This window comes from Psammomys obesus, unplaced genomic scaffold, assembly GCF_907164565.1.
Source record: "Psammomys obesus unplaced genomic scaffold, mPsaObe1.curated_primary_1811, whole genome shotgun sequence".
NCBI classification, from domain to species: domain Eukaryota; kingdom Metazoa; phylum Chordata; class Mammalia; order Rodentia; family Muridae; genus Psammomys; species Psammomys obesus.
The window spans coordinates 34,317,912-34,344,057 of NW_026596073.1; the positions used below are offsets into that span (position 1 = coordinate 34,317,912).

Genomic DNA, 26,146 nt, shown 5'->3' on the forward strand with positions numbered 1-26,146 from the left:
TCCCTGCTGAATCCGAAGATCTTTTGAAGTAGTCACAAGAATGTCACCAGTCACCTGTAAGGAGTCTTTATTTCACAGAAGTGACAGCGGCTAGATGATGTAGCAGTTCGCCTCAGAACAGGTATTCCAGAAGAGCTCAGACCTTCTTTCTCAGAGCCCACAGTCCCTGTTAGTTGTCATTAAGAATCGGATGAGAGTGTATGTGCAGGATCTACATCTTAAGTTTGCTTATGTGCTCACTGATTCTGTGGCAGTAAGGGCTTGAGTGACAGGCAGTTTCACTGCTAAAATGGTAGCTCTCTTTGGCTTCTGCTTTTTATTATTTTGGGGTTTTGTTAGTTTTTGAGAAGTGGTAAGGTTCAGTGCCCAGGTGCTATAGTAACAGACAGGCTGAAATAAGTTATCAGCAAGTTGGGCAGAAACTGAAGATGGAAGGACTGCTGTTTCTGCTGGCTGCAGCTGTATGCCCATAAGGGAGGCCACTCACTGTAGTTGTCGTCCTGACGTGAATAGGAGGCAGTGGCAGGGGTGGGGTAGGCGGGAGGTTGGCTTATGACCATAAGTCATTGACTGGCTGTGTCCTGAGCAGGGAGGAGGAGAGTCTATATGACTTGTGGACTTCTGACCTGTAGTAGAAGAGAAAGGTGGTGGGACTCTTCTCAGGAGGGATGGAAGAGGTGGAAGTGGTTCAAGCAAAGCATGGAGCTTGGTTTTTATGTTGCAGAGTTGACAGATCTTAGAGTGACTCAGAAGTTGATGGCGACCACCAAGGTGATATTGGGTCTTCAGTGAACTAAGGGAGCGTAGTGTAAAAGTACAGTTCTCGTGGGTTCTGGGTAGAGACTCAGCTGCTTAGGAACTGCTTGGAAAAGGAGAAACCCAGACAATAAGGACCCCGGGAAGGAAGGCAATTTGGCGGCTATTACAGTCACGGGAACTCTCAGTGCTACAGAGAAGTTTCAGGCCCTGGAGTGCGCAGTCTGCTCAGTTTGCTCAGTCCTGGTTGCACATAGAACCCTGGGTTTCCTGGTGAGAAACTGCTGAAAGGGTTGGAGCACCTCTGAAGAGGGGTGCAGTAGGTCATGTGAAGATGTGTGGAGGCCTCTGCTTGTTCTGTCTTCCTGGAGGCAGGGTTTGTTTGTTTGTTTTGCTTTTTGAGACAGAGTTTTCTGTGTAGCCTTGGCTGTCTTGGACTCACTTTGTAGACTGGGCTGGACTCAAACTCAGTGCTCTGCCTGCTTCTGCCCCCTGGAGTGCTGGGATTAGAGGCATGTGCCTCTGCACCTCAGTAGATTTTTTTTTCCCTTTAATGTTTTGGGCATGGCCTTGGGTTGAGCCCAGTGGTTCTGGCATTAGACACTGTGCTGAAAACTTAGGGCATGTTTCCTAGTTTGTTGTACCAATGTGGGGCTTTGAGTATCTTGAGCGCAGCCTCCATCTCTGGGGTATGCTGCAGTGCTCTCTGTCTGAGCGTCGTGCATGAGCCAGAGCATCCATACCAGAGCCTATGGTGATTGCTTTAGGTCTGCTTGGAAAATGACAGGAAGGAAGGAACCCGGTGAGGGCTGGGGGACAGATGGCATTGCAGGTTGTCACTGGAGGTTTATTGTGGGGGGAAGAACCTCCTAACAGCTCAGTGGCCTGGGCAGTTTTTTTCCTTGTATGTGTGCTGTGTGCTGACCTGTGTGGACAGGAGTGGAGAGCAGAGGTTGACGATGGGATGTCTTCCTCTTTGTTTTCCAGACAAGGCCTTTTACTAGATTTGAAGCTTAGAATAGCAGCTAGACCAGCCGGCTGGTGGACCAGTTGGCTGGATCTGCTTGCATACCCCACCATACCAGCTTTTTACTTGGGTGCTGGGGATCTGAACTCAGGTCTTCATGCTCGTGCAACCAGCACAGCACCACTGAAACATTGATCCTGTGTTTTTAATGGTTCCTGTTCGGGTTTTTGTTTCCTCAGGCTTGTCCACGACATGGTCCCAGCATTCTCGATCCCAGCATGGGAGGAGTGCCTGCTCTAGACCTGAAGATCGAAAGCCTTCTGAGGTACTTCTGAATGCTCTTGTTTGCCTTGGTCAGGTGTGCTGTACATAACGTGTGCATGCGAACCTGCCGTCCACATGCCTGCCTCATGCTGTGCAAGTCTGGGCAAGTTACTTAACCTCTTCACTCCCACTCGCTACCCTGGGAAGGTGGTGAGAAGCAGGTGTGTGCCTCATCAGGATCTGGAGGGATATGTGGGCTAATAGGCGTGGCACACATATAGTGCGCAGTCAATGTTAGCTATTACTATTAATTGTATTCTTTTTTTCCTTTCTTGTTCCATCTTCGCTGGCTCCCAGCAAGTTTCCCTCTGGCCAGGACATGAGCGGGTTCAGCTGCTGCCAAGTCACTGCCAGCCTCAAGTTAGTTTTAGCCATGAATTTGTGGCTTATTTGGCAACAACCTAATGTAATTCTGGGAGTTTTGTTTTAGGGATTATGCTTAAAGCTTTCCCCTCCCTTTCCCAATTTGTTTCACATTTTTATGTTTCCCTGGTGCCTTGCATTTTGTTGTTCATTTTCCTGCTGGCCTTGGTTGGTTGGGGCCCTGTTGTCCTGGGATCTGTCTCCTCTGCAGCCTTTCCTAGGCTGAGGATTCAGACCTGGGTGTATCAGCCTGTCCGGGTTTTCAGGGAGAGCCGTGGGAAAATTCTCCTGGTAGGGCAGTGTTTGTGGGGTAACCTCAGCGGGCTTATGGTGTGACTGCCGGTCACACATGGTGACAGGTGGGTCTCTGAGGCCCTTCTTAGGTTGCCTTAGGATCCTGGAGAATGCTTTGTCCAGAGCGAGGAGTTTTTTGGTAGTGGAGTTACACCCCCTGCTAGAAGGTAGTGGAGACCCGTCCTAGGAAGCATCCACAGGAGGCGGGTGTGGTAAACGCCACTGGCCCTGTGTCCATTTTGATCTACACTGCTCACTTCATTTTTTTATGCTACTGGACCATCTCCGCTGCTGTAATTAGCTCTCGTTAAATGCCGGGTTGCCTGTAACTAACTGCTGCTGCACCTTGCCAGCGTCTCCACCGCACCGCTGTGACTCCACTAGGAGTAGGCATTGGAGTACTCCGAGCAGCAGGCTACACACCCTGGCCTGGCCTGGTTTGTGTGCTAACTGCGTTGTCTGTAAAGCCACCCGGATTATGAGCAACCCTGCCCTTGATGTACCCCGGCACCTAATCTTTGGGCCAGAGCCTCTCCCAGCTCTGTAGAAATAGAGCTGTGTTTCTCATCTCCTTCCTTAGTCTGATAACATTTCTTTGGCAAATATGCTTGTTTTTTCGTTGTGCTGCTTAGCGGGGCTCTGTTTTGCTTGATTTGCTTGGTGAGGGTATGGACTCACGGCTTTGACCTTAAAGGCCCTTTTGTTGGGGGTGGGGTGGGTTGGTTCGAGGCTTATGACAGGTCCAAGGTGTTTGACTCCTGGGACCTCGTGTCCTTTGTGATTTTTGGAGAGGGTGCACAATCAGCCCATTGCTCAGTGGGGCTGTAGAAGTTAAGAGTGGCATCCTGGGGGGAAGTCCAGTATTGAAGATGACAGCCAGACAAGTGGCCTTTTTATTCAAACCCTGCCTTTTAAAATACAAGGTTTATTAAAGAGAACAGCAGCGCGGAAGGCCAGCAGGTGGACAGTGTGACCTGTGCTTAGCAGCACAAGAAAGAGCTTCCTGTCCTGGACTCGGGAGTGCAGCTTTGTGTACACAGAGGACAGCGCACACGCCCAGCCTCGTGCTGAGCGTGCACACGCAGGGCTTCCCTGTTCACACACCCTCAGATGGAGTGGGCTGAGGGTAAGGCTGGATCGGGAGGCAGCTGTGTGGGCCTGGCTGCCAGACACAGTGTGCTGGACGGTCGGTCAGCCTTGTTGATGTGGATGCCGCTGGCCATGCATGAGTCCACAGAGGAGCAAGCGTGGCTACTGACCTCCCTCCCCGCCCAGTTTTCCTTTTCTTTGCTGTTTCTTTGTGATGAGTTGGGGTACTTTCCTGGTAGGTGGACAAGAGATGAGTCTTGATGGCAGTGAAGACAGGGTTCTGTCTCTCCATAGATACTACTTCCGGGGTAGAAGTTACAGCCTCCTGATGTGCCGCAGTGGCCTAGTGTTTCACTCCTAGGTTTTGTAAGGCCTGCATTTCTGCCTGGTGTTAGCAAACATGGACCTTGCTCCCACCGGCTGCCTGCCTCACATGCTAGCACCTCAGGAGATGGGCTGGCTGTCAGCAGTTGCTTTGGAAGATAGTGACCTCTGCAGGGTGGCTCTAGATTTTTGCCTTGAGGTTAATTGGCTAATGAAGTTTTGTTTTTTAAACATGGGCTCCAAAGAGAGCACTCCTGAGTGGCTTGTCGTTCCCTGAAGTGTTTCTAAGAGCCTGAGTTCAGCAGCCCTTGGTGAGTTGAGAGGTCTTGGAGAGAGGAACATTTGTGCTTTGTGCAACAGCTACATTGATATGGTCAGTGCAGCCTCTGCTTGTGTTGACTGAGGGAGCTGGAGCCACCCCAGGCCTGGGTGAGAGCAAAGGAGTGGAAGGTGAAGGGTTTCTGTAGGGCAGACCTGCTCCGTGTGTGATACAGTGACCTTATCATGGGCGGCTCTGTAGTTACTTTGCAGCTGCCAGTGCTTTGAAATGAATGCAAATATCAAATAATCAGTGTCCCTTCCTTTTCCTCCCAGGTGTTTAGGACTGACCTGATCACTGCCATGAAGTTGCATGACTCCTACCAGCTGAATCCTGATGAGTACTATGTGCTGGCAGACCCCTGGAGACAGGAATGGGAGAAAGGAGTCCAGGTGCCCGTGAGCCCAGGGACCATCCCCCAGCCTGTGGCCAGGTAGATGCCCTCAGGAAAGACACATGCTTCTCCACTCACCACTGCTTTTTCTTCCCTTGCAAGTGTGGAGGCTGAGAGGAGACCGCTCTTGAGTTAGTAGTGTAGTCACGTGAGGCCTCACAGGAAGTAGAAATGGGGTAGAAACAGCTCAGGCCCTGAGGGTGGTGAGTCAGAGGGCAGTGGGCCTCTGAACTTACCCATTATCACCGGAGGTACTGTCTCTTACTGGAGAATAGACAGACGGTCTGAGCATTTTTGGGAATGGCTGCCTGGGGGAGGTCTGATGGTCCTGTCTGTTTCTCTCTGTATTCCGTGTGACTGAGCAGAGCGGCTTTGTGGGAGCCTTGGTGTCTCCTAGGCCTGCAGTGGCTGATTGTGTTTTAGGAGATGACAGGGATGAGGAGACCTTTTGGACAGGCTCTTTCTTGATGCTGGCGCTTTCTCTTCATTTCCTGCCACATCAGTCACCTCTCCCAGCATGCCTCCTTGTCATTCCTTTGAGACAGGCTGTGTCGAGTTGGTACATTTTTTTTTTCCACTTTGGCATATCATGTCCTTTGAGAGGATGGAGTGCTCCATTACTCTACAAGCATCTGGCTTTGCTGCCACAGGATCTATCAGCTCCTTGCTGTGTGAAATAGCCTTTTTTACCATGGACAGGTATAGACTAAATTCACCTCTTGGCCCTTCCTCCGTGTCTCTTTAGACAGTTATTGATTGGTTTGATTACCATCATTTTGGGATCACTGTTCAAATTATATTATAGTCCACTGTGGCTGGGCAGACAAAGGCGACCACCAGGCGTCACCTACTTCTTCCGATGTGGGTCCAGTTAAGTGGAGCTCATGGTGTGCTGGGCGCACATAGTCCCTTTTGACCAGCATCAGCAGGCTCTCAGTTTAGGAAGCCTGTGTTGGATGGTTCTGTGTAGTGTGGAGTCAGGTTGGAAATGCCTTGATAGATAGATGAAGCTTTTCACTTTACACCCATTCTTGCTCAGTTTGCCCATTTCTGTCACACAGATAAGTTCATCCCATCAATTCCAGGGTGGTAAAACCCATAAACTCTGGGCATCCTGTTAGTGTGAATGCTCATGGAGAAAAACTTGTGGAAGGAGTGTGACGGCAGGCCCTCTGGGCTGAGAGCCCTTGGCCTCCAGCTGGAACTGGTTTGTTCCTTTTTTATGATGACCTTTGTCTGGCTAGGGTGAGGTGGAAAGCTCTTCTCCAGGTGTTAGCAGGCTGTGGGAGGGTGGTAGGAGAATTGTTCTGGGTCACATGTTTATGGAGTGTGGGTTCTTGCGCTTAGAATTCTTAGCAATGGCAACAGCCCACTGTTTTCACTCTGTCTTTTTGGAAGGTGAGAGTTCAGAGGTCTGCTGTGGTCTTCAGCATGTGCTGTGCGCACCCTGCTGATGGCTGTTCTAGCCATCTCTGTTTCTGAGAACTCCGTGCTTAGCAAGGTCTTTCTGTTCTAGTAACTTATAGGAGGAATGAACAAGCCTGAATAATGGAAAGGGATTTAGCAACCAAGTCTGGAAATAATGTGTGTGTGTGTTTTGAGTTTGGGAGCAGACTGTTGGAGACATGGGTGGTGGCCTGGGAAGGTGTCATGGCTAAGGAGGAAATGGCTTTGGAAGACCATAGGGTCTGCTTCAATTCTCAGTGCTGTAAAGATTTCTATCTGGGGGTGTTGTTGATGTTTGGGTTTTAGACCTGTAGACCCTATGAGCATAGGCATGGTCTGGGCTTGAGGATTGGAGGGCAAGTTGTCCCTGGCCTCTGACACTCTCTTGTACAGGGCAGAAAGGGTAATCTGGCTACTTGTTTTCTTATTAACCAGGGTTGTGTCAGAAGAGAAATCTCTGATGTTCATCAGGCCTAAGAAGTACATTGCATCTTCAGGCCCCGAGCCGCCGGAGTTGGGCTATGTTGATATCCGGACACTGGCAGACAGTGTTTGCCGATACGACCTCAATGATATGGATGCCGCGTGGCTGGAACTGACCAATGAAGAATTTAAGGAGATGGGTGAGACTTATTTTATTAACTCACATTGAAGAAGGAGTTGTGTAGTCCATAGTGACTCGTACAAGTTCTGTGAGAGGTTGAAGCTCACACAGTCACAACTGCTTTTGTCATCTAAGAGTCCCAGTTCTTTGGAGAACAGACTGGCTTCAACACATGTGATGAGACACAAAGTCCACTTGGGGCTCTTAGAACAGTGGTGGGCTGATGATGAGGAATGGTTCCGTGAGCTGGAAGCCTAAGCCTGGCTTGTTTTGGCTGCAGTGACTTGGATTCTTGTCCCCTCTCTGTTTCCACCTTGTACTAACCATCCAGGAACCACAGTCCAGGGATATAATTTGGCAGAAGGTCTGCTCCAGTACCCTGCTCATGCTTTATATTGTTGTGAGGCCATTCCTCTTTTTCTCCACCTTGTAGCCTGCTGTTTCTCAGAGTGAGCCTTACAAAATCTGCTTCCAAACCCTCTTGGTTTAACCTCTTTAACTTTTTCCTGGCTTTCTTTGAGTGAGGTGTGACCCTTGCTGAGAGCCTAAACTTCGGTGGTTCCTCTTGGCTGGAGCTTTAGCCCTCAGTTACCTTCATTTCACGGTGTGGAGGCTGGGATGGTACCTAGGTCTCCTTATATTCAGCCTTCCTTCTGCAGGGTTGTCAGAAGGTGTGTCCTGAGTGTCTGTGGACTCTGGAAGATTCCATTTGTGCTGTGGAAGCAGGGTCAGGAAGTGATGGCAGGGGCACACAGTGAAGAGCGCATACGTGTATTTGCCTTCAAAGGTTGGGAGGGCAAGGACTAAATTTTCGTTCCCATGGGGCCTGCCTCAGCCTGGACTCCGATAGCAGCTTGTCCTGCTGTGGAGCTTGCCAGCCAGTTGAATAGGACTGCCTGTTACTGAGCTGGGAATGCTGGTATTTTCTACCTGTTAGTTATTTAGATGTATTGACAAAGTACTTTTTTTTTGGCTCCTGTTCCCTGCTTTAAGTATTAGCGGTTAGAACAGAAGCAAGCCGGGGGTCGTTTTAGAATCTGCTGTTTAAAAGGCTTTGGGGGTCTCCTATAACTGGATGGTGTATTCTGCCATTGTACAAGATGCAGTTCTCTTTTGTGCTGGACACATGCTTTACGCTGTCTTTAGTAAACTGCTCAGAAGATAGCGTTAAGCATTTGGCCAGCTGCAGGTGTCCAGTTCAGGGTCTTGTCCAAAGACCCAGTCACAGGACTGGCTTTGCAGCAATTTACATAGTTAAGACCTAGCTTGGCTGGAGCTTTAGTTAAGATACACTCATGTGGCAGAATAATTCATGTCCTGTGACACAAATCAAGCACAAGTTTAAAGATGTTTGTTCCAGCTACTGGTGACTGTTTTTCTGGTAAAAGTTAATTAGAAGACAAAGCAAAATTAGGCATATCCACAACTAGTTAGGAGGCACTGGGAAGAAAAGTACCTTTTGCAAACATTTCATAATTAGTGGCTTCCCAAATGTGTGTAATGCTTACCATTATATGATGCCAATACGGTCTCCGTTAAAGATTGACTTGTGTGTGTGTGTGTGTGTGTGTGTGTGTACGTGTGTACGTGTGTGTACGTGTGTACGTGTACGTACACATATGGGTAAACAGATGTGAGTGCAGGTCAGTGTTTATGGAGTTCAGAAGAAGGTATTGGATCCCCTGGAGTGGGTGTGAGCTGCGCTACATTGGTGCTAGGAACTGAACTCTGGTCCTTAGAACAAGCAGCCAGTGTTCTTAACCGCTGAACCACCTTCCCAGCTTATCTCCTAACTTTTAAAAACTTTGAAAATATGGTGGTTTTATAATAGTGCGTATCAGTTACAGGCTCAAATTATATTCCCCCCTTTAGGTTTGTCTCCGCCTTCTTCCAGGTCGCATAGTACAGCTCACGCTGGCCTGAAACTCATTATCATTATGGGGTTCTTGTATCCCAATCCGAGGCATGAGCACCATGCCCACTATGACTATTTCTTTAGGACTTCTTTGAGTACAAGTGTTTTCATTATAGGCAATTTGGAAAACACCTGCAAATAGGAGAAAATAGCTCTTTTTCCCACCACTGCTAAGGCCAATAACTACTTTCATGCATTTTTTTTTTCTTTTTTTAAAGGCTTTATTTTAATTACATGTATGTATCTGTGTGGGTATGTACAGGGGTGGGTCAGAAGAGGGTTTTAGACCTCTTGGATCTGGAGTCACAGACAGCCAGTTGTGAGCCTCCTGGTGGCTGCTAGGAGTCCAGGTCAGGTCCTTTGTTGTACCTGCTTTTGACCACTGGGCCATTCCCTTGCTCCCTCATGTTAATTTTGATGGTTCTAGAAGTGTGTTCTATTTTCTTTAACTCACAGTGAACTCACTTCTTTGCTTCAGACATTTCCTTGTGTATGCCTTTCATGGATCTAATTAACTATGTATTTCAGCTTGGTGAATTCAAAGTGGGGACGGATAAGCCAGTTAAAAACATTTGGATATTTGCTGTGAAATCTGCTTCAGGGCACTGTTTTAAGCAGCAAGAAAGAATAGTTAAAAACAAAACAAAACAGAAACCCAAAAACCAAAATAGGAAAACCCAAACACCATAGTACATGGTCTGGCTTTCTAAGTCAGATTACTGTAGCAACAGTGGAACGGTGCATTTAACAGAGCATGTATTAAATATCCTAGGATGTCACTGACATTGTTTTGAGTTTTGCTTCTTTTTTTTATTGTGTCTGTCATAAGGAATGGAGGTGTTTATCTGTAAATTGGCCTCAGTCACTCAATGGTAGTTTCTCTGGTGCTCAGAGTTACTTTTACTTACATTTTATTTAGGATTTTTAATACATCAGTGTTGTCTCGTTATAATAAGTAATAATGTGCACTTATTCAAGGGAGTTCTGTGGCATTTTCCTTCAGGGATGCCGGAACTAGATGAGTACACCATGGAAAGGGTCTTGGAGGAATTTGAACAGCGATGCTATGATAATATGAATCATGCCATAGAGACGGAAGAGGGCTTGGGGATTGAATACGATGAAGATGTTGTCTGTGATGTCTGCCAGTCACCTGATGGCGAGGATGGCAACGAGATGGTATTCTGTGACAAATGTAACATCTGTGTGCACCAGGTAAGCGGAGCAGCAGAGCCCTGAAAGAAGCTGCCTGGGGTTCAGGACTGAGCCTGTTAGCCAGCCTGTGCTGCCTGGAGCCCAGGATGCTTCCAAATGGGGCCACATCCCCACAGCTGTGGTTCAGGAAAGTCTCCCCCAATCCCAGGGGTCGGGTCTCTGCTTTACAACCTGAAGACACCGTGATCCAACTGGGAACACTGAAAAACAAATCCTTGAGAAGGTGTTTAGACTGTGCATTAGTTTTAGAAGTACCCTCAGCGGAGTGATAAAAACCGTGGAAGCTGTCTCTGGAACATGCAGTTTTGCTCTTTGTCTCTTCCTAGCTTACGGTGGCTTCTTGTCAGTCTTGATGTTCTTGGCTTGTGGCTGCCTGTAGCACTCATGCTGTTTTCCCTGTGTCTGTGTCTTCACAGGAATTGTCTTAGATAGTCCCTGCTCCTGTTGGATTAGGTGCCTGCCTCCACAGTGTGGTCTCACTCCAAGTAATGCATGTCCAGTGACTCTTTCTAAAGGTCCCATTTTTCAGGTGGTGGTGAAGACCTCAGCGAATCTTTGGGGGGGGGGGTATAGGGATAATCTGTAGCATTAATATGTGTTTACATATAAATGGAGTTATTGAAGGGGAGTCAGCTACCCCTCTTGTTTGTCACTTTAGATTTGGTTTAGTTTTATGCCTGGAACTGGAGCTAATGCATGCTTGTGAGATGCTGTGTGGGTGCTGGGAACTGAACCTGCATCCAGTACAAGAGTGGCCAGTACCCTTAACTGCTGAGCCATCTTGGTAAGCATTACTTCAGGGTGGCAGTAGAACTGGGCAATTGCTTGTTACTGTCCTTCTTTTCTTCCGTGAAAAGTCCATTTTGTATTTCTGGGTAATTTAGAAAGCTTAATCACAGATGTAGGGGCCTCTTACCTCTCATTAACTTGAGAGATGTATTATTGATTAATTATTCATTTTTGTATTTGTGTATGATTGTATGAGTGACTGCCTGGGGTCAGGTCCCCTGGAGCTGCGGTTACAGGTTGTAAGCTGCGTGAGGTACGTGCAGTGAGCCAAACTTAGGTTCTCTGGAAAAGCACCAAGTGCTTTAAATCACCAAGCTGTCTCTTGAGTTCCTTATTTAACCTTTAATACAGTTAATGATGTGATGTGTATTTGTGTGGGGCCTTGTGGATCATGTGCTTTTGTTATTTAGAAAGGTGACCGGAAGTGGTTTTCGTTGAGTTCATCAATGACACTGAGTTTTAAGGAAACTTAAAAAAGTAAAAGTGTTGCTTGGATGAGCTCTGAACTTTATTTATTTATATTTATTTATTTTTAATTGTTCTTTGAAAACTCTGGCTGCTCTGGAACTCACTGTCTAGAGCAGCATAGCCTCCAGCTGAGATAATCTTCCTGCTTCTGCCTCATGAGTGTTGAGATTACGCTTGCTCACTTGCCACACTTTGGAGAGACCCTGATTATCCTTTTCTCTGTAATTTGCCTCTGGGGCTTTATAAAGCTCTGTCTGAAGACTTAACCAGCTGTGGCCTTGTCTCAGCTTATCTTCCCAGGGAGTCTCGAGACCGTGATGTCTTGCTGTAGTCCATTTCTGGACTTTGAAAAATGGTCCAAAGGGCATTGCCTTTGGAGTCCCTGTGGTAGTGGTGTGTTGTGATGAGAGGCCGCGGGGCTGCCATTGTTGCTGCTGCTTCTCATTTTTACCTGAGTGATTCTGACATTTGCTCTGTTACAAGATTCTGCTTGAAATCTAGTGTTCTGTGCTTTAGAAATGTGTAAGCTGACATCAGGGCTGCCTGCCAGCGCCTTAGCACATAGGTGGCAGAGTTGGCCCTGATGTTCCGGCTTCAGCTTCTTCTCTTGACACACTTCACGTTCATTTTTCTTTTGGTGAAATTCTTCATGGTTTGTCTTTAAGGCATAGTTTACTAGTGGAGCTATGCTTCTCCAGTAAATGAAGTCCTCTTCAAAGGCAACTCTAGAATGCCTGGTGCAAAACCTTAGTGTTTGAAGTCTTCATAGTACTGTTTAGATCTGTTAACAGAGTTGCTTTTGCCAGTACCCTGTTGACAGTGGCTTATTCATGGCCTTGGCAGAGCTCTCAGGGCTCCGGTATTCGTGTTTCTTTGCTGCGCTCAGCTCTCATCTTTGTGGTTTCCTTCCTTGTGTCCTAGGCATTTAGCTTTCATGGCAGTTGTGTTTTTTTCTGTCTGGAGAAATAGAGCCATGTTCTTGTGACTCTTCCAGTTCATTTAAGGATAACGTTGTGAGCAGTTTGGGTTTTAAAGGGCTCTCTGAATGCACTCCTGGTACCATTGTGGCTTTGTTTCTTCAGTCTGCTTATTGAAACATTTGCTTTTTCTTCAAACCAGCGCAACGACTTTAGTTGTAAAAGCCTTGATTTCTGTAGTTTGTGCTGTCTTGTGTAATTTTGCCAACTTGTGCAAAACAGGCTTTGTTTTAGACATCAGCTAAAGAAACTAGATTCTCATTTTGAAGTGTCTTGTTTTTCTGTGGCTGTTTGCTCACGTGGACCGTGTTGGACCACAGTTGGCGGAATGAGTTTAGCTTGAGTGGCAGAGTGCCTCAATTGGCTGCCCAACCACTGTCCCCTTAGCAGTTTGTGGGAGTCTTCTGTGATTTGTTTTTCCCCTTACTCTGTGAGAAAGAGAGAGGGAGGGAGGGAGGAAGAGGTCTACTGTGCCCTCTTGAACTGCTGAAGCCAGGTTGCAATGTTTGCTGCTCAGTGGTTGGAAACTGTATATGAATGGCTCTCTTCTGCACCACAGCTACGCTGGTTGTTTTAGAATTTTCTCTAACGCAGGGTTTTAGGACTACCTGTGCTCAATAAACATGCAGTTTGTCTTTGGAAGTCAGGCACATGGGTGTTCCGGGGAGGACTGGCATATTTCCTTAGGGGTTAGAATTGTACAGGGGATACAGGCATGTTTACCTAGGTGAGATTCTGTGAAACATATTTCTAGATGATTTTTCAGCTAATAAGTAGTGGCTGGGGAGGTGCCTTAGCCACTAAGAGCACTGATTGCTTTTCGGAGGATTAAGGCTTGATTCCTAGAATCCACGTTGGCAGCTTACAGCCTGTCAGCCCCAGTCCCAGGGAGCCCAACACACTCTTCTGGCATCTCTGGGCACTGCACAAGTGTGGCGCTCAGGCTGACAGACACATGAAACAGATGAAACACCCATATACATAAATAAATAAACAAGTAAATGGTCAAAAATGAAATAGGAAACGTAAGTCTTTTCTCTTTCCCTTCCCTGGTGATGTGCTGTGGTCTTCAGGCTTGCTATGGAATCCTCAAGGTGCCAGAGGGCAGTTGGCTATGCAGGACATGTGCCCTGGGAGTTCAGCCAAAATGTTTGCTGTGTCCCAAGAAAGGTGGAGCTATGAAGCCTACCCGCAGCGGAACCAAGTGGGTCCACGTCAGCTGTGCTCTGTGGATCCCTGAGGTAAGTCTGCTACCTAACAGCATCTTGTTGAGACAGTCCTGGGTTTCAGCTGGAGTTGGGCAGGTGGGCAGGAGCGACTCATGGGTAGCAATAGAGCTGCTGGATCCTACACACTTCTGTTCCCAAACTGATCCTGAGCAGTGTCGCCTCATCATAGTATGGGAGGAGGGGGTACCTGGAGGCTACAGGTGGTGGTGTCCACAAATCACCCCATCATTCTCTTTCTGGGAACACTCAGTGTGGTTGACACTGCTCTAGCTAGCCAGGCTGGGCACCTTCATGGTTGTGCCCTGAGGGTAGCCATGCCACTGTCCCTGCCAGGCTGTGTTTGGCACAGTACATGTGCAGTGCCACTGTGTTCTGGGTCACACTTCTATGCGTTTTATTTAAATTCTTACTCAGCTTCAACCTTGTTAATTTTAGGTCTGGTCTAATTTATTTCCAGCCCCAGACCTTAACTAATTTAATTTCATGGCTTGTGATGAGAATATCATTTGTGATTCAAATTCCAGAATTTTTGGGGGGTGATTTGGTGCATTCTTTTTTTTTTTTCCTCTAGAAGAAAGCTACGTGAGTATGATTTACACTGAGGTTTCATTGGATCATTTGGTTGATTATTAACCGGTTTGCAGTTCAGTGTTCCAGGCTGAACTAGGACAATACCATATTTATCCTGGTAGACTTTTAATGTAGTTACATGTTCTGATGTAATACTATTAAATATAATTTATCTCTTTGCTCATTCCATTATTTAAATATATATGTATACATTTGTTTTTTTTCTCACAAATTTTTGTCAATCTAGAGTGTTGATATACAGTGTTACAGTGAGACGGATGTCTTTGCCATCAGACACTTGAGAGAAGTGAAACTCCTGATGGGATTTTATAGACTGGCATGCTGGTGTCAGATGAGGGATGATTGATGGGCTCTCCTGCTGCTAGTCCTGAGCTGGGCCCTGGGGCTGCCCTCAGGTCTGGGTTCCGATTCTGATAAGCTGTGTCATGCCCCTCTGGCTGTTTTGGGTCTCTAGGTAAGCATTGGCAGCCCTGAGAAGATGGAACCCATCACGAAGGTGTCTCATATCCCCAGCAGCCGGTGGGCGCTCGTGTGCAGCCTCTGCAATGAGAAGTTTGGGGCTTCCATACAGGTAATTGCTCAGTAAGAGAGGTTTCGTTTCCCTCCACTTCGTGGTAGGGAGCAGGATTGGGGGTTGGGTGGGCTTCATATAGCATAGGTTGGTTAGGAGAGGAGAGGTTATCTGGGTGTGGAGGCAGTTTTGATGTGTCTGCCTGAAGCCTATTGTCCACTTCTTTCCACCTTCCTGCTAAGAACCCCAGTCTTGGCACTTCTTGACTCTGGCACTAGCTTCCCACTGTAGTCACATTACATCATATGGCCCAGAAGTCCTCTGGGCTGCCTCCTGGGGATGCTGAGGTGTAGGGCAGACTGATGCTTTCATACTGAAGCTCTGGCTGGGTTTAGGGCACATGCACACTGCCTCCCTAGCATGCCTTGTGTGAAGTGTTACCCGATCTGAATACTGTCAGGATTATGGAGAGCCAGCTTGCATGCAAAAACGCTGATTGCATTTGCTTGTTGTATAGGTAAGTGGAAAAAAATCACAAGGTCTGCAGAATTAAGGGGAAATGGTGTCTGGGTGCTGTGTCTTCATGTTGTAGAAAACTCTTGAGTAATTAATTTCTGGAACTCACATAGGTATCTAGTCAGTTATGATTTGAAGCCTGGAATGCTGTGTGTGGCCGAGGTTCTAATTCAGGCTCTTCCTTTGGGATGGATCAGTGTGGGCCTCAGATTCTTTCTCAGGTTTGTTTTTGTTGTTGTTGAGATTTGGGGGGCAGAAACACTATTTGGGCAGCTTCTTTCAATGTAGAGAATACAACAGCATAGACATGATTTTTTGATAAGTGTGGTTCTGGCTTTAAACAACATTCCTTCATTTGGCAGAGTATGTTATAGTTTGTCTGATAAGCGATGGAGTATCGTCCGCTGATTGGTGGTATTATCTCTGTCCTGGAACTAGATTCACTTGCCTTTGAGTGCTGGGATTCAAAGCGTGTGCCACCGCTGCCCAGCTCTTTTCATTTTTTTTAACAAGCCCAAAGTTGTTTTACTTTTCACTATTACTGTTTCTACTTTTGTTCAGGCATCCAAAAGCAGGACAGGCACGGGGCAGCTGAAGTTTTGGGGACCTTAAAGTTTTGATGATTTTTCCCCCTTTGGTATGTCAGTAGAATCTGTTAAAAACTAGAATGATGAATGCTTCTGGCTGAGAATTGTGTTGGGCAAAAGAATAGAGGATTGGTCAAAAAGGATTTCAGTGTCATGTATGCAACACACACAAACACACACTCTTGTGCCGTGCACATTTTGTTTGCTTGTGCCATACCAGGGAAAATGACACTTCCTGGGTTGCTGTTAGCTGCTCTGAGCACATCAACCCTGTTCTTTAATTGGTGGTTCATGGGAGGCAAAAGGGAGCCTTGTTTATCCTTCAAGGAGACAATATAAGGACTTTTCTGTTGCCATTGACTTTTCCCCGGAGCATTAATTTGAAGAAGGGGCCAAGGAAGGCTGATGACTTCTCATATCCACACAAAATAGATTGATTTTCATTAAAAGAATTCCTCTCCGAAATGTCTGCAGCTGGGAAGACTCTGGTTTATGTTTCTGTAACATCTGTTTGCTGAGTCAACCTGAAAAGGAAAACCCAGAGGAAGGCCATTTGGCGTCCTTTCAAAGTCCTCTATAAATGCTCGGCTGCAGCTCATTTCTCTTTAAGGTTAGAATGCCTGGGTTAAGTGTAGTTTAAGCCAAACACAGACTGTCTCAATCATCTGCTCTCACTTTGACTTCCCACTTGGTTTCAGGCTGCTGGGGGAGAGGTACTGTCTTTTCATGATAGTGGCCAGGTGTGTGTGTGTGTTCTGCCACCAAAGCTGATTTCACACGTTTCTCATAATTGAGGTTATTTATAAGGTACAGATTAATCATAGTGCATATGATCTCAGCGATTGGAATGGGGTATGATGAAGGGGCTGGATTTTTATAGTGAGAGATTCAGCTGTGGCTGGCATGCAGTTGCAACTCAAATACTGAAGTGATGAGGGGGGAAACCCAGCTCCAGTCTCTACCCTCTGTGGTCATGTGATGCAGGTTCTGTTGAATGAGTTTAATTAAGCTTTTCAGCTGGCCTGGAGCACAAGATCCTTGGTTGTCTGTGTAGCCCTGGCATGCCCCAGGGATCCCTTGGCCTCACACAATAACAGTTGCTTTTAAGGGACTGGCTTCAGCCTTCAAGAGGTACCTCTTTCTAGGGATTTGCTCAGTGAGATCAGACGGGAGAAGTTAATCACTTTGCTCCTGCTGGCCAGAGGCTTGTGTCTGGATCAAAGGCACTAAATTGTAGCCCTGTGCAGGCGGAGAGGGAGTGGGGTGTTCAGTGCATCCTGATGAGGCCTGGCCTCTGTGCTGACTTCCCCTGGGGCCCACTGCAGTGAGTGGTGATATCTGTACCAGCAGGGAGACCTTTCTCCATCCTTCCTGAACTGGGTTCTTGCCTGTCATTGTGCCTTCCTCTGGTATCTCTGGATGCTGCTTCCTAGAAGTCTGCTTGTATTTACATACCTGAGTTGGGACTTTTTTCAGTTGGGGTTTCACTGAGGAGTCACAGTCTTTTAAAACTGACCAGGAATGTCTGTGATGAGGAGACTCCTGTTCACATTTTTTAAAATAAAACTATGTGAGTTCAAGTCTTCAAGGTCTATAGAGTATACTCTGTACATAGAGCACATGCTCTTTTGAGGTTGTGCCACCCTCACCTGTAGGAGCCAGTTTTACATCCTCCCCTCCCCTGCTCTGAGACTACAATGCTATGACTGTTTCAAGGAAGCTATGGTTTGGGCTATGAAAACTTTGCCTGCTTTTTTCCCTGACATCTCTGGCCTTCCTTCCCTTTAAACCTGTTTATCTTTGTCAAGGTTTTCTGTCTCAGTGAGCGTGCCTTTATTATCATATGGGATGGCCAGCCCTGGGGGCTGTTGTTGCCGCTGCTCTGTAACTGTTTCCATGCATTCTTTTCAGTGCTCAGTGAAAAACTGCCGGACAGCCTTCCATGTGACTTGTGCTTTTGACCGTGGCCTGGAGATGAAGACCATCTTGGCAGAGAATGATGAAGTCAAATTTAAGTCCTACTGCCCAAAGCACAGCTCACACAGGAAACCTGAGGAAAGCCTGGGTGAGGGGGCAGCACAGGAGAATGGGGCCCCCGAGTGTTCTCCCCAGAGCCCTCTGGAGCCCTTCGCTAGTCTGGAGCAGAATCGAGAGGAGGCCCACCGGGTGAGTGTTCGCAAGCAGAAGCTACAGCAGCTGGAGGACGAGTTCTACACCTTCGTCAACCTGCTGGATGTGGCCAGGGCCCTGCGACTGCCTGAGGAAGTGGTGGATTTCCTGTACCAGTACTGGAAGTTGAAGAGGAAGGTCAACTTCAATAAGCCCCTCATCACCCCAAAGAAAGACGAAGAGGACAATCTAGCCAAGCGGGAGCAGGATGTCTTGTTTAGGAGGCTGCAGCTGTTCACGCACCTGCGGCAGGACCTGGAGAGGGTAATGATTGACACTGACACCTTATAATGACTTAGAGAAGAAGATGTAAAGAGGCGAGCACTTGCCCAGAGCAAGAGATGATAGCCAGTCGTTACTCTCAGATTCTTGTACGTGCTACAGCATGAGGTCGTGTTGGTTAAACATATTTATGGGCTGGTGAACTCACTGCAGTGTGCAAGACTGCCCGTGTGGGAGCTGCTTTGTGATTATTTTTTACACACATTCCCATTAATCTTTACTGTTCTGCAAGACCAGATGGGGCGTGTTTCCATCCCCCGCTCCCCTGTCACCGTAGAGCTGGAGGGAATGGTGCACCAGGAACATGACCTAGGGGTTGACTCAGCATTGTTTAGGGCCTGACTTTGACAACTGGGATGTATCTGAATTATGGGGGAGGGGCCAGCAGTAGAGAAATTTCTTGTTCAACCTGGGGAGACGTTTCCTAGGTGCTGATGAAGGACTCATCTGAGCGCTAAGCACTGCCTCCCGTTGGCCCATCTTTGCTTCTAGGCTAATTCACAGGGGCATTCCCAGCTCTGTGTGGAGCAGAGCAGGCTATGGGTGCTGATGTGTGTGCCTCGACTTACACACGCCTGTTACAGAAGACCCTCTTGGCAGTCAGGTGCTAAGTCACAGTGGTTGTGTACATCTGGTACACATATTGTGTACATATGTGTGCTTGTGTGTGTGTGTGTATCCCTATCCAGGTTCTGTGTGTGTGAGAGAGATTCCTGGTGCACAGGCATTGGGTCTGTCTGTGGAGCCCTTTGCAGTCTCAACACACTACATACATATACGCAGACACGTGTATCACACTTGTAGGTTGCCGGTTAAGTGGCTGCTGGCTGCCTGAGGCCTCAGCTGCTGGCACTTCCCTCAGCTCTTTGCTGCTTGGTGCCTCCCCCACTCTCCATTACCTCTGGCGTCCCTGTCTGCTGGACCTCTCTTCCTGCTTCAGGAGTAATCAGGGGTGGACTGTCCTCCCCAGGGTTTCCAGCTCCCTTAGGTAGTTTTCGACTGCAGCTTACTAATTGGGGATATGTCTTCAGCACCTTCTGCACCTACTCCCCTGACTGCTGGCTACCTATTAAATTCATTAGTGTGGCATAGATGGGATGCAGGTTTTCTGGCCTGAAGCGGCCTGTGCTGAAAGGCACCCAAGTGGCCTGAAACAGTTAATGCGTATCTCCCTCAAGCCCCTCACTTATTAAGAGTGGAGTGATTCATCACCTGCTCGGCAAGTGAATCTGACTCATAGATGATCTGAAATGAGAGTGCAGGCAGGGCAGGGATAGACTGCAAATGTACTTAGCCAAAGGACCAGTTCTCACAGAGGCCTGCACCACCTTCTTAGAGATGGGGTAGTCGTGCAAGCATTTTTAAGTGCTCATTAGAAGCCCTTTTAGTACATCATCTAATGCTGGCTTCTTGTGATGTCCCTTTTCTAGACCTTGTTAGGATTCTGGGTAAAGTGGTTGGTGTCAGGCTGAGGGGAGGCTGGAACAGGTTGGTGAGGCTCCCACACGCCCCCTGGTGGTCAGTGCCAAGAGCCGCATGCATTTGTGGTATGTTACTAAGGAGAAAGGGATTCAGGGTAAATGGGTATTAATGGTTAAAAGCTACATCCTAACACAACAACTGTTGTAATTGGGGTGCATGGAGTCAGATAGGCCTTGGGAGGGAAGGACGAGAAGTCTCATGTTTTGACTGTGTTTGTTTTACAATCACCACAGAATAAAAGTGTAGAAAATGCTTGTGGTGTACTAACTTTTTCTGTATTTAAATTACTGAGATTAACACACACTTATAATTAAATTCTGAAGTTTTTTGGAGTTGTCATTTTGCTTTTAAGTAGAATAATGCCTATGATGCATAAGGGAATAAATCAGGATTTGTGCGCGCGAGTGTCTGTGTATGTGTGTGGGTGGCATTACTTAACATTTATTATTAAAAAGTAAAGTTTTAATGAATTCAGTGTCAGTTTAAATGGGTTTATTTATAATGAAAAGTTATGTTTTCTCCATTTGCCATGAGGCCTGTCTGAAAACGCTGAAGTCTGTGCCAGGCCCTGGAGAGTTCTATTGTGCTTTGCAATTATAAACAACAAGTGTATTAGGCCAAAGGCTGATCAGGGCAGGCATGACAAAAGAAAAAAAATCCAGAGTTACAATTAACTTGTTTTCTCAGGAAGGTAGGGATCTATCTATTTAATGCACTATCAGCACATGACAGGCACCGGAGAACCAGTTAGTACAGGTGACTGGAATCGAGGCATGTGGTCATTCCTGAACAAGTGAGTAGCACTCATTAGAAATGCAGGTGACTTGGTGATTTCAGTAATTGCTCTTTCTGAAAATAAACACCCTGGGGGCTTTGTACACCTGCTTACCAGTTCTGGACCAGAAAGCTGAATGACAGGAATGGATATGAGGAGGCTCTAAAGAGATGGTTGGTGGTGTGAGTGGCACTTCAAGTTCTGGAGGCTGTTACCTCACTCTGGGATTCCTGACCACCTCATCAGGAGACTTGTTGAGTCTTCTACGAAGGTGCAATAAATCTTAGCTCAGAAATTGAGTACTAGCTTGGATGAAGACATACTCCTGCACACAATTTGTATAGAAAGGCTTCAAGTCCTGGGGGACAGGCCTATGCCATTGTCTGTCACTCAGTGGAACAGAACTTTTTGAAAACTCAATTGAGACAGCAGTTGTCCTCTAAACAAAATGCATGTGAGACGTTAGTGTGGCAAGTGTTGCTTAGGGTAAGAAGATCCACTGCAGCACTTCCTGGCTATTTTGCTGGTGGTTCTCAGGATGCAGTCCCTAATGCAACAGTAACACTCTGGAAACTTTAAAAGTGCAAACTGGAGAAGACATCCTCATCGTTTATGTTTGTGAACTTTCTTTAAGGAGAAAGTATGACTCGGATTTAGCCTGGTGTCAGGGGACATGGTGGGTCTGGGTGCATGCTGCTGGCGTCTGAGGGAGGGCTAATTGGGGAAGTTTGGTTGAGTGGTGTCAGCTCAGCTCTCCAGGCAGAGACCAGGACTGGATTTCTGCCAAGAATTCCTTTTTTATTTTTATTGATGTTTACTTTGGGGAGATCAGCTCTGCAGTGGTCAGCCAGAGCTGGGTCAGTTAAGTCTTAAAGATCTCACAACTGGTGAGATCTCAAAGAAATCATGGTCTTTTTGCATTGTGTTTATTTAGACACTACTCATCCAAGGTCAGTGTAAAGAAAGGTTTTTGTCTTCAGAGTCCATGGTAAAGCCTTTCATGGCATAGAAGCCACCAAAGTTGAGATTCCCTGGCTTCCGTACATTTTCATGAATCAAGTTTGAGGTGTATCTGCTATACATATGAGTTGAATGTGAGCATAAATTGGAATGCCCATTTCATGGTTCCCAAAATCAGATCTTTATGCAAAGTTGGCTTATGTGTGTGCTGTCCAAAGTTTTGAATTTGTGATGAGGAGTTAGATTTGGTCCTTTGTTTTTGAGTTTCCATAATCTTACCAGGGTGGAATACTACTTATCAAAGAGAATAATATTCTGTTAGTCACTTTCAGCCCCAGGTTGGTTAGGATTTGTTTAGAGAACACCTACTTCCTTGCCTGGAATTGTGGCTATCAGGCAGGCCCAATGACATTATATTTAACTCAGACAAGGAGAGTGATTTCCTTTTTAATTTTTAAATCAAAACCTATTTTTAACAGTATTAATAATATAAGGGGTTAATGTAGAAGCAGAGATTGGGAAGACCCTGATAGTGAGTCATCACGGTCAGCAGAGCCTGGTAATGTTTCCCATCCTCATGTAAACTGGACTGCCTTGAGCATAGCTGGGATTGTGAGGGTGGAGAAAGATCTGAACTTGAAGAGGAATATCTGCATAAGTCAGTGTGTAAAACTGTATGGCTTGTGCCAGAGAAGCAGCTGTTGACCTTTGAACTTTCATTTAAAGTTTGATACAAGAAAGACTACTCGAGAAGATATATTTTTAGCATGCCATTGGTGATAGCCAGTGAGGAACATGTGGTCATTTTCCATTTCTGCTGCTGCCACTGAGGTTGTTGTTCTGTGCATCTTCCTGAAGAAAGGTTTAATTGTTCAGTGGTGGGCTGTATCGTGCAATCTAGTCACTTTTAAGACCAAGGGATAAATGGGGTTTAGTACCTTCTTTCTTTAGTGATACTTAGTGATGACAGATGGCTTTAGAATAGGGGATGTTAATTCTGGAAGCATACATTACTGGCCACAAACTGGTAGATGTGTACATGATTTGAAGCAGTCTTAAAACATATGAGTGAAGCATCTCAGTACTTGGTCTTTCAGTTACTAGAAAGAACTATGAACTAGAATGAGGTTAGTAGCAGTTTTAATATGATCATAGATTGGCTGGGTATACTGGGACAGTTCCCAGGCATTTGCACATCTCACTGGAATATACTGCCATTGCTGGTCTGGCTTTGCAAAGTTTTACCCAGTGGACCAAACAGCTCATCTGATCTTCCAGAGGACTTTGTGAAGGGTTTCCTCTTAGGCTGTTGGCCTGGAAGACACTTGATACAAGTGTGTAGGGAGGTTGTTTCCGAACTACACGAAAACCAGTGACAATAAGATCGCTGGCAAGATACTGTTGGTTGGTAAGTGGAGTTCTCTGGCATAGGGCAAGTCCTGATTAGATAGTGGAGGTCTCTACGCTATAGCCTGGTGGGGAGGTGGGACTCTGCCTATGCTCTGCTGTTCCTCCAGTGTCCCTTCATGGCTGCTGCAGACATGAGGGAATAAAGAAGCAGTCCTTCTAGTGGTAGGGTAAAATGCTAAAAGCATGTTTTGATTTCAGATGTCTGGCAAGGCCCTAGTAGGGTCAGTATGTCTCAGGTAAAGGAGGATTAAGCACTGAAGTATCATTATCGTATTGCTCACTTAGAATCTTTATTCTCTACATTCTAGGTTCGGAACCTCACTTACATGGTGACCCGCAGGGAAAAGATTAAACGATCTGTGTGCAAAGTCCAGGAACAGATTTTCAGTCTTTACACTAAGCTCTTGGAGCAAGAAAGAGTTTCAGGTATGCATTAAACCCTAGCAGGGCAAAATGTAAGGCAGGGGATTGTAGCCTTAACACTGCTGTTGAGGGAAAACAGTTGCTCTTCCAATCTGTCCTTGTAGAACTAAGTAGCATAGCTGTTTATAGCCACAGAACATTTTTAAACATTAAAGTCGTTATGTTAGAGGGAAAGAGCTGAATCTGGTGTTATATAGGGTTTGAGACCTGCAGCATCTCCCTGATGACGAAGTTAGAAGCAAGTTACAAACCTTAATGTTTCTCTCCAATTTCATGTAAAGTGGGGAAAACAAGGGGGCATTGCAGTGCTCTTGATGAACATGGGGATAGCTACAAAGGTGTGCATTCTGTAGCCTTTGGATCAACCGAATACTGGAATACTGTACCACATACATACATTTCATAACACGGTGGACTTCTGAAGGTATAGATGGAATTCTGAGCGTGCTGAGCACTTTACTTAGTGCCTTTTATTCACACTGTTCTGGCCAGCCAAAATGGAAGATAAGTGTGGCTATTTCCTTCCTTACTCTCGAGTGTCAGTTACGAATTTTGGGCAAGTGTTTCACTCTGGGATTCATGTGCTCTTCAAGTAGTCTGGTGTAGAATCATGACTTAGCGTTCTGTGATGACAAACCCCAGGAAGTAGGTAGTAAGAATTTCATGCAGAAAGTCTGTCCATCCAGGGAATTTGTTCAAGGCAAAGTCCTGAGTAAGGGAGCAGGTGGGTTTGGAGCTGGCCTTCAGTGGAATGGACGAGTGACTCCACGTTGGGTTGGCCTGTGCAGTTACAGCAGCAACATTCTTGGCACTTGGATATGTAGAGAGTCACAGTTGATTTGTTCTTCTGACTTTGTGTTCTTTTCTCTAGATAATTATGACATACATACAGATAGCACGGATGCTGTTAGAACCTGCTGAAATCCAAACTCTGGCTTAGAATTAGATACATGTGACTGGAGATAACCTGGTTAGCTGAGCACATAAAAAAGACATAAAAAAAAAAAGCACATAAAAATATTATTGGAATTTTCAATAATATTCTTCACGTCACATACTTTTTTAGTAGCATTAACTTGTGTTCTCGCTAAGATTAAGTATTTTCCAGAGGGACCAAGCGTGTTTCATTATCTGGAACTTGAACAACTTTGAAAGTTTTCCAAGTAGTGTCATAGGTTATCAACAGTGCAGTTTAGACTCTTTAAGGTCACCCTTTATCTCTTCAATATTCCATTGGAAGCTGGTTTATGGCTAATGTAGTATACCGGAAGAGTTCTGCCAGTTGAAACTTCTGGTACTGGCTATGGAATTAGCAATTGATTCCACATGAAGGATGACTTTGGTGTGGCTGGAATGGAGTTATTTTTATAGTTATCTCAGGCAGTCGCTTGCATCATAGCTGATGTTTGTACTTAGGTGACTGAATGAGATTCTCTTGAGAAGGTTAGGATGTATTTTGGGGTCTAGAACTGTCATTAATGTAGATCATCTGGAAGTCTTATTGCTGCTGAACATGGTGGTTCATGCCTGTAATTCAAAAAGCATTCTAGGGGCTGAGGTAGGAAGAATGCCAACATTGTGAAGGCAGCCTGTACTATTGTGTTCTAGGTCAGCCCGGGCTATAGCAAGAAACTTTGTTTCCAGAAAACAACAAAAACAGAAATCTTCCCTTCATTTTGAATCGAGCAGCAATTACAATTAGCTTAAATGACCTTACTCTTCTTGTGGGATGTTTCAGCAAATGCAGCAGGAAGCTCTCTGGGATGGCTTTTCTTTCTCATTTCTAAATTGTGATGCTTAAAGTCTCATGCCTTCTAAGACCTTCTCAAGAGAGATTGATCATGACTTTACATTTGTCCTTCAGAGTTCAGGCCTCAAAAAGGACCTCAACTGTGTAGCCTTTGTTTAGTAAGGTCTTATGAGGGCTCCTGAATGGCACATTGGAAAAGAACCTTGTTGTGGTTCATACCTTAACAGGAGACAAACGTGAGAATTGCTTTTTTGTAGCTAGCCTTGAGACTTGCAGAAATATGGTCCTTATGAATTCTCCAGCAGTTTTCAGACCAGGGTTATAAAGTTCATCAGTGGGTATGGAATTCATTTGGTGGGTCATGACTAACACACAAAACAAGTATGTAATAGACTAGAAAAGTGTTAGGCTGGAGAGATGGCTCAGTGCTTAAGAGTATTTGGCTACTCAAGTATTCCAGAGAATCTGGATTTGTTTGATTCCCAACATCCACATAGCAGCTTAAAGCTGTCTATTAATAATAAGCTCTAGTTCCAGAGGATCACACACCCTCTTCTGTCTTCCCTAGGCACCATACTCATTTAGTACACAGATATACATGCAGGCAAAACACTCATACACATTAAATAAAAAAGAATGGGAAGTGTCAAAGTTTCTAATGAGATGAGAATTGATATTGTTTCATAAAATGTAAGCTTTTACTAGATTAAGCTATGGAACTTAAGTTTTGTGATTTGCATGAAAGACTAACTTAACCTTAACTTTGATGACAAGTTGAACTTCACACATTTTGCTTGTAATAAACTTTTTTTTCATATTTCATGTACAGAATTATTGCACATACTTACCTTTATCCGATTTACACATTTACATGCATTTGTCCTCAATGTCCCTTTGAAGAAAGAAACTTGGAAGCTCTGGTCAGTCTCTGAGAGGAAAGTGATAGATGGTGACCGATAGATGGTACAGTTGTTGCCACATAGCTAGATAGAGGAAATTGCAGCCATTGGATGGATTCTGAAGAGATTCCCCTTTGAAAAAATTATTTTTCAATTTTGTTTGTCCTTGAACAGATAGTTTCAGAAAAAAATGTTTTAGTGGTTTTGGGGAAAAAATATAGTATATTGCCTGTAGATTGAAAGCAGGTTCTTAAAGCAGGTCGTGTGTTTAACACCCCCCTTCTGTCTTTTCCTTCACAAAGTGCTAGTGACTTGGGA

General features: G+C 45.7%; 1 protein-coding gene across 5 annotated transcripts in view; it reads left to right on the plus strand.

Moving 5' to 3' along the window:
* The window catches only part of Jade1 (jade family PHD finger 1), a 55,283-nt gene that overhangs the window by 25,343 nt on the left and 3,794 nt on the right, over positions 1-26,146 (plus strand). For all 5 annotated transcript variants that reach the window (XM_055625850.1, XM_055625848.1, XM_055625851.1 and 2 more), the window contains 8 exons: positions 1,963-2,048; positions 4,712-4,869; positions 6,712-6,899; positions 9,799-10,010; positions 13,318-13,485; positions 14,519-14,635; positions 17,590-18,111; positions 23,065-23,182. In XM_055625850.1, coding sequence (XP_055481825.1) covers positions 1,963-2,048; positions 4,712-4,869; positions 6,712-6,899; positions 9,799-10,010; positions 13,318-13,485; positions 14,519-14,635; positions 17,590-18,111; positions 23,065-23,182 — 1,569 coding nt within the window. The remainder of the gene's footprint in view (positions 1-1,962; positions 2,049-4,711; positions 4,870-6,711; positions 6,900-9,798; positions 10,011-13,317; positions 13,486-14,518; positions 14,636-17,589; positions 18,112-23,064; positions 23,183-26,146) is intronic.